The 8,793-nt window shown below is 45.1% G+C and overlaps 1 protein-coding gene across 1 annotated transcript; it reads left to right on the top strand.

Moving 5' to 3' along the window:
• The first annotated feature begins 1,327 nt into the window (after positions 1–1,327).
• LOC124648244 (phospholipase A1-II 7-like) lies at positions 1,328–3,704 on the top strand. The gene is made up of 2 exons (XM_047188036.1): positions 1,328–1,990; positions 3,096–3,704. Exons 1-2 carry the CDS (start codon positions 1,328–1,330, stop codon positions 3,702–3,704), a joined length of 1,272 nt encoding a protein of 423 aa, XP_047043992.1.
• The last annotated feature ends 5,089 nt before the right edge of the window (positions 3,705–8,793 follow it).

The following is an 8,793-nucleotide window of genomic DNA, read 5'->3' on the forward strand; positions in this document are numbered from 1 at the left end:
GAGGATCAAAGAGGATAGACTCACCAAAAACGAATATAAGACATTGCCATCTTCAAATTTAGCCGATATCTACCCCTGACATGATAACTCGACGGATCGGACAGCCTACCACGGCCTGACGCAACGAGCCAGGCTCTGCTCCACAGACCGCGCTTTCAGTGTGGTACGAGGAACGCTGCTTCTGCGCACCGCGAGACACGAGCCACGCGACAGGACACTGACGCGAGACGCGAGACGCGCTGTCAGTTCGATTTTCACTGCACTTGTGTATAGTTTGCACTTCTTTTGAAAAAAAAAGACCAAGTTGTTTTTTTCTCTCTGTGCCAATCTACTAAATATCTGATATCTACATCAAGAAGATGATGCAACTGACTTTGTGTCATGTTCAGAAACTCTGACGCTGGTTGGTGGGTGCAAGCAACTGAGGCTTGCACGCAATTCATCGGCTGACCGGAAACACCTGCACGCAGCTAGCTGAAGACCAGCCAACTGTCCGAAGCCATTGTTGCCGGCGCCGGCAGCAGGTTTCTCAACGGACGCGAGATGAATATAACTGATCACAAGATTCCCACCAACAGCAGCGAGTTGTCAGTGTGGACCTCGAACAAGAAAACGGTATGGTGATCGTTGCAACTCTGTACACCGAACATAGAAACATACTGCCTCCTTTTTTCTCAATTACACATAAAATTGTGTGATATCTTTTTTTTTAGATCTTATCAAAAACATATTTGTAAGTTTTGTAAGATCTTGGCCAAACACACACACACACACACACACACAAAAGTATTGAGTTGAAGCTTGTCCATGCAAATTCCCGTCAAGTAATGTGGCCGTTCTGCTATCGGTTTTAGAAATGGCAATGTAAGTTTTCAGATTTTCTTTTTGAATGATTTGGACTTGGCCCAGACCTCCCGCCTGTTCCCACTAAAGTTTAGCATACTTTACTACAGTACAAAAATCATGAAATGGTGTCAACGTGCGAGATTTTAACAACCGGGTTCTGAAAATCCGTTCTACTACTAGGGTAGTGTAATCTAAGGGCATCGATCGGTCAGACAATATATCACACAATAGACCACACCGATACGCCTCTCTGCCGTAACTCGTGTGCCGACAGCCGAGGCACAAGCCCACAACACGAGTAGTCCAGTACCATGTGCCGATACCCGATAGACGATGAGCAACGGTATAAATATCAGTGCGCAAGATACTAGCCAAACACCAATCATAGGCTCATAATACGGCTCGCCGCTCGCCGCCCACCACCACTCGACAACAAGAACAAACTCCCATCGCGCGCGCCGGTCCGGCGCTGATGCCAACGATGTCGTCGACGAGTCCGACGCTCGGGAGTATCGCCAGCCGGTGGCGCGAGCTCCAGGGCTCGGGCTCCTGGGAGGGGCTGCTGGATCCGCTGGACCCGGACCTGCGCGCCTCCATCCTCGCCTACGGCGAGCTCGCCGAGGCCACCTACGACGGGTTCAACTCCCAGCGCCGCTCGCCGCACGCCGGCTCATGCATCTACGGCCATGCAGACCTGCTCGCCAGCGCCGGTGTCTCCCGCCCGGGCCTCTACGCCGTCACCAAGTTCTTCTACGCCACCTGCGGTCTCCTGCTGCGCAAGATCACTATGCCGCCGCCGCTCTTGTCCTCAACGTCCGTGCCGGACGCCTTCTTCGTTCTGCCGCTGCCGGCGCTTCTGGAGGAGCCGTGGAGCCGGGAGTCCAACTGGATGGGCTACGTGGCCGTGGCCACGGACGAGGGCGTGGCGGCGCTCGGCCGGCGCGACATCCTCGTTGCCTGGCGCGGCACCGTCGAGAGCCTGGAGTGGGTGAATGATCTGGACTTCACCCCGACGTCCGCCGCGCCGGTGCTCGGCCCCGCGGCTGCGGACAACGGGGGCGCCATGGTGCACCACGGCTTCCTGTCGGTGTACACGACCAGCGACGAGGACTCCAAGTACAACCAGGCAAGCGCCAGAGATCAGGTGAACGTTGCTGCCTTCATTTGCTGAAACGTACGCTTGATTGCCGGAAGGTGCGAGCATTTTGAGAAATGGATTTAGCTAATGCATGCGCCCTCTTTTTGCATGCACATGCTGCAAAGGAATCTTTTCCCTCTCTATGCACCGGTACACCTAATTAAATTTTAATCATAGGTTTAAACTGGTTGTAAGCGCTGGAATAATTATCAAATTATAAACCGGTTTGAACATGTGTGTTTTGACGATATCTTCCAAACAAGCTCAAAATAGGGTTTTTTTCAACAAAGTACAAATCTAAATTTTGAAACACAATGAAAAGTCATGATGGATTTTGAAACATGATAAGAAAATGTTTCAACAAAAAAAATCACCTGGTGTCATAAAGGTTTTTTAAGTTTCAACAAGTTTCAAAAGTTAATTTTTAAATATTATCAAAATTTATTCAGCATTGGACTTGTTTTGAAGGTCTCTTCATTAGAAACCCAAATATCCAAATTGTTCACAAATTAGAGTTTGGCTCAAAGGCTACAAAAGATAGAAAATTTAAACTTATATCACATATGGGAGGAGGGAGATGTGCATGCACAATATTCCCTAAAACATGGAGAGGAGAGAATGTAGACCCATGTGCACCGTAGTTTTGCCGCTCTCGGAGCCTTTTCCACGTACTTGTGAAGTGTTTTAGCATTCTTTTTTTTTCTTGAGAAACTAAAGTGCTTCTTTTACGGTAAAACTAAGTACTTCATGAGGGTCAGATAAATAGGTAGGCAGCTACTTTAACACTTGAAAAGTTGAAAGCTATATGTTAGCTACATGGAAGAGATGGATTTATTTTACTGAAATGTAAGCAAATTTAGAAGTGGCCTATGGTGGTGTTATGCGATCGGAGCCGGGCCCCACCTTCTACAAGTTCGGGCAGCGTGCCGTTAGTTCCTTCGACAATTCCATCTCCCAACGTCAAATTTGTTGGGTCGATCGACACATGAAAGCTGTGTGTGCTGTTGCATCTTTCGATTCAATTCAGCTATCTGATCCGTTAGGACAACTATCAAACACGCCAACGATACTTAACTGGTGCACTAAGCGTGCACGCATAACATGTATGCAGGTCATCGAGGAGATCCGGAGGCTAATGGAGGTGCACAAGGACGAGGCGACGAGCATCACCGTCACCGGCCACAGCCTCGGCGGCTCCCTCGCGACCCTCAACGCCGTTGACATCGTCGCCCACGGCATCAACGTCCCGCCCCCGTCCACCTCCAACCAACCGCCGTGCCCGGTGACGGCGATCCTGTTCGCGAGCCCGCATGTCGGCGACGATAAATTCCGATCCGCATTCGCGTCGTTCCCGAACCTCCGCGCCCTCCACGTGAGGAACTACGGTGACGTGGTGCCGTTGTACCCACCGATCGGGTACGTGGACTCGGCAACGGCGGCGCTGCCCATCGACACGGGACGGTCTCCGTACCTGAAGCAGCCAGGCACCGTGCAGACGCGCCACAACCTCGAGTGCTACCTGCACGGCGTCGCCGGACACCAGGGCTCCGCTGGCGGGTTCCGGCTGATGGTGGACCGCGACGTGGCGTTGGTGAACAAGGGCGCCGATGCGTTGAAGGACAAGTACCCTGTGCCGCCCAACTGGCATGTGGTGAATAACAAGTGCATGGTCAGGGGACCTGATGGCCACTGGAAACTTAGGGACTTCGAGGAAACCTAATGGAGACTAAAGAAACTCGTGCGTGTTGCTGTGTGTGTAATTTATTAACATCGCTATAAATATGTATTTTTCCTTTCACGTTTTCATATGGTGGTTTGTGTATTTTTACTTTTGGTTGCACGTCACAGGTCCATTTCTTATTTAATAAGTGCATCAAAGAAAATGCATATCTATACTTTTTATAAAGCAAAACCCCACTAACTGCAATTAATGTAAGTCTATCTCTACATGCAAGCCGTCCACATCATCTATTCCATTACCAATCAAATGTCCATGTCACCGCCACTAACATTCATTATTGATGTATCCTTGCATGCAAGCTATCTATGTCGCTATTTTTTGATTAAAATGTCCACATAGCTAATTTATAGCCATCAAATATAAGAAATAATGTGAATTAAATTTAGCATCTCAACTATTTTGACCATTTGAATATTGCATAGTTCTATAGACAATTCATATCACATATGTATTATACCATTTCATTTAGACAATATAATTTCTTAGAAGATTCCCGCTGCAGCGCGGGTATCCTTCTAGTTAAGGTTATAGGGAAAGCGCACTATCCAAAACAAAACATCCATAGTACCATGCAAAAGAAAGTCAAAATGTCAAACCTCAAAATCTGCCTAGATGTTGAATTATAATTATAGGTCAAATTCAGGTATTCTATACAAATTATGTATCCAAATCTCATAACTGTAAAGTTCTGTGCAGATTTCCACCCTAAAAGTAACTAGAAAACTAAACTATTGAGAAAAGATAAGTAGTAATATTACGTCCCAATATGTATCCAGGTGTACTACTTGTAACACCCCAGGTTTATAGGGCACGCGAGAGTAAATCTAGGATTTGTGCATTCATCTTTAAAAATATGGGTTTTTTTTCTTCGATTGAAAACTCAAAGTGATCGAGATCACGACATAGTTGTGATGAATTAGAGTTTTGTCATCAAGACTAAGTTTTGATTCAAGAGAACCTTTGTTGATATTTAGCAGAAAAGGGGAAACATGGAAAACAATGGCATCTAGGATATTTTGAATTCAAAAACTGAAATTTGAATCTTACATTTAAATTTGAATTCAAAATACCCTATAACTCAAACATTAAAAGTAAAGAACTTTTACAATAGAGCAGACGCACACTTTATTAATATTTGAGACATTACATTGTCTTTACACATAATTTGAATAAAAAGAAGATTATAAATTTGAATCTTTACAATTTGAATACAATGGATAGTAACCCTATACTAAACCTATACTAAAGAGTCTCCAATCTCTAGTCTTCAAACCTGCACACAAACACAACTAAAAAAGAGAGTTTAATGTTAAAATGTTGCCAACACCAAAATTGATGAGGCATTTTACTATATGAGCTTGACAAATAGACTCTAGGAATAATCCTAGAATCTATGTTTGTAAAAAGAAAGGCAAATCGGAATACAAGGAACCAAGATCATCAATTAAATGACCAAGTGAGAAATGTTCATCAACATTAAGAGTGGCACTATCTAACATCCATTTTGCTGAAATATGAAGCTAGGCAGAGAAGTTTGACAACACCTGAAACACTATTACAATAAACAAGATCAAGGAAAAAGGTGCCAATCTCAATTGGAATTGAAGAAAGGGAAAACAGAGAAATGGAAAGGATTTTGACACTAACAATCAAGATAATTACAGAATCATCAATTAATAGAACAATAATGGACAAGTGAATTATAAGTAACGTACAAAGAAATGAAAAGCTTCAGTAAAGTAAATTGTAACCATGGAATTAACAGCAGTAACAAAAGATTTTTTTTTGAATAAAACAAGCTAGCCTAGAGTGCATGCCAAGTAACCAGCCGAGCTCATCCCCAAGGGGATATGCACAAGTTATAAGTTGAAACTTGAACTAGAGAGATGATCCACACGGAAGAAGCTCAGTCATTACATGCAATCAGTAAGGTGTCAAGCCCATGACATCAATCAAAGGACTACAAGTAGAGGTTGTCGACAGTTGAAACAAATCAAGACATTCCATCTATCTTTGCTCAACAAAGCAACCAAAAAACATTCTTGAATTACTCAAGAACATCAACACAAACTACCGAATCCAAGGACTATTTTTCAAACACCATCAGACCAACCACAAGCCAAAATGGTTACTTAGAACTAGCAGGTGAAGAATCTAAGAGGAGCAGGCTATTCACAAGAACCAGGTCTATCAGACTAGAATACCAACTAGAATACCAACGCTTCTCTACAAACAAAAGGTTAATAATCAATTCAAGATAGATCATGGCATTGATGATGATCAAATGGATAATGCACCGGGAGTTGGAGCCATAACAACCCTCCAACCTATATGGTGGCTGGAAAGGGGATATTTTAACATCATTGGACTAAGGGAATCAAAAGCTAAGCTATACCAGTAATATCATCCACTGCAAATGATTAGATAAACATTAAAAACTTGCAGTTCTTCCATTATCTATCAAAATAGGAAATCGAAATAGATATGCGAAGTGGTGCCCTTGCTTCTGGATTCAAATCCATAGGGATAGGCAGGAGGGGAGCGAAAAGATAGATACGTTAATGTTTCCACCTACTCTCGAGTATAGAACATGGCCGAGTTAGGTATAAGGATGGCGTAAGATCCTGATGGGAGGCTCTGAAGATCCGACATCATGATCCGGTCCTAGAGAGTCAAGAGGAAGAGGATGATCCGCATTTTAGGACCCCTACTCCACCGTTCCCGCTTTTTGCGGTGGTACGCGGAACTAAGGGATGGAACCTTTGTCAACCCTTTCCCCTATGGCGTGCCTAATGGGGAGAAATATGGCAAACTCTCTCCAACTCCCATCACTTATGAGAAAGTGCGGGAAGTCGCCAAACTCGATGAACTCTGGAAGAATCCCATGATGGAAGCAACCTACATTGTAGACACCAGCTAGGAGACTATACTGAAGCTACTTTGAAGAGAGTCAAGAAACTCAAAGCAGAGTACATGGAGATGATGTCTGCCAAGAGGAAAGAGCTGGTCAAAAACCCTAGAGTGACCCGGAGCATTAACTTCATTAACGCCGAATGCTGCAGTCCCAACCAAAGACCCACCCAAGGCTCGTCCTAGGGCTCCTCCTGCGGTCCAGCTTTGCAATCCACCGTACATTGATAGTTCTAGCCGCAGGTTCATGGTGACACCTTCCAAAAACATCACAGTGGCAACACGGATTCTGGCAATAGATTGTACTCCTCAAGGCATTTAGAAGGCATAGCGCCTCATGCAAAAGGCTATGGAGCAACAGGCCCGAGCCAGGTCCTCCTAGAAACTTGCCACAGACCCCAAAGCTCGCGAGTATAGCGTCTGGAAAGAAAAACCCACTGCCCCTCAAGACCGAGACAATTAATCTGCACGAGTTCAAGTGAGCACAGAAGAAGGGAAGTGTGTCATTGGGAAAACGTCACCCCTATTTCCTCCGACAAGGAGAAAGACAAAGGGAAACGACCCCAATCGCCTCCCCAAAGACATCGTGATAATCGTCGAGATGAAGCTCCGCGCCCCACGACACGATGTTGTCGCCCAGACACATAGTTCACACTGGTCACTGATGACCCACAAGTATAGGGGGTGTATCGTAGTATCTTCGATAAGTAAGAATGTCGATCCCAACGAGGAGCAGAAGGTGTTGACAGCAGTTTTGATGAAGGATTCACTGTAAATGCCCACAAACAAGTATTCAAGGGGTTTTGATGTAATAGATGAATAAAGTACGAGTAAGTAAAATGCGAGAGAAATAATTGCAGCGAGTGGCCCAATCCTTTTTAGCACAAAGGACAAGCTGGTTTGTTTACTTGTAATGACCAAGCGTTCTTGAGGACACACGAGGATTTTAGTCTAGTGCTTTCGCTTCATGTGGCTAAATAATCTTCATTGTTTTGATAAGTGTTGTGTGGGTGAACCTATGCTAATGCACCGCCCTTCCTAGGACTAATACATACTTGTGATTATACCCCTTGCAAGCATCCGCAACTACAAGAAAGTAATTAAGATAAATCTAACCACGAGCCTTAAACTACGAGATCCTGCGATCCCTCTTGCATCGGTATACTAACGGGGCTCAGGTTTACGTCACTCCGGCAACCCCGCAATTAGCAACCGAATACAAGATGCACTCCCCTAGGCCCATAAATGGTGAAGTATCGTGTAGTCGACGTTCACACGACACCACTAGAAGAATGACACCACAACTTAAATATCATAACATTGAATATTACTCAACCATAATTCACTACTAGCATTTAGACTTCACCCATGTCCTCAAGAACTAAACGAACTACTCACGAGACATCATATGGAATACAATCAGAGGTGATATGATGATGAATAACAATCTGAACATAAACCTTGGCTCAATGGTTTCACTCAATAGCATCAATAACAAGTAGAGATGAACACGGAGAGTTTCCCTATCAAACAATCAAGATCCAACCCAAATTGTTACAGCGGTGACGAGGTGCAGCGGTGGTGATGGCGGTGTAGACGGTGGAGATGATGATGATGATGATGGAGATGATGTCCAGCTCGATGACGATGGCGATGGCGTCGATTTCCCCCTCCGGGAGGGAATTTCCCCGGCGGATTCCTGCCCGCCGGAGAGCTCTTTTCTCTCGGGTGTTCTCCGCCCGCGAGAGGCAGTCGTAACTCTTCGTGAGGTACCCCCTGTGGCTTAGGTTTTCGGGACGAAGGGTTTCGCGAAGAAAAGGAGGCGAAAGGGGCTGTGGGGCCCCCACACCACAAGGTGGCGCGGCCAGGCCATGGGCCGCGCCGGCCTGTGGTCTGGCCCCACCTTGAGCCCTCTCTGCTCCCCCTTCTGGCTTCCTTCGTCATCTGGAAAAATAGGAATTTACGTGTAATTTCCTTCCACAGTTGATCTTCCGAAATATTGCGTTCTGACGGTGCTTTTTCCAGCAGAATCCTGGCTCCGGTGCTTGATCCTCCAATAATGATGAAACATGCAAAATAGATGAAATAACATAAGTAATGTCTCCAAATATGAAATATATCAATGAATAACGAGCAAATTATGATATAAAATAGTGAT

The sequence above is a fragment of the Lolium rigidum genome, chromosome 4, assembly GCF_022539505.1.
Source record: "Lolium rigidum isolate FL_2022 chromosome 4, APGP_CSIRO_Lrig_0.1, whole genome shotgun sequence".
NCBI lineage: Eukaryota > Viridiplantae > Streptophyta > Magnoliopsida > Poales > Poaceae > Lolium > Lolium rigidum.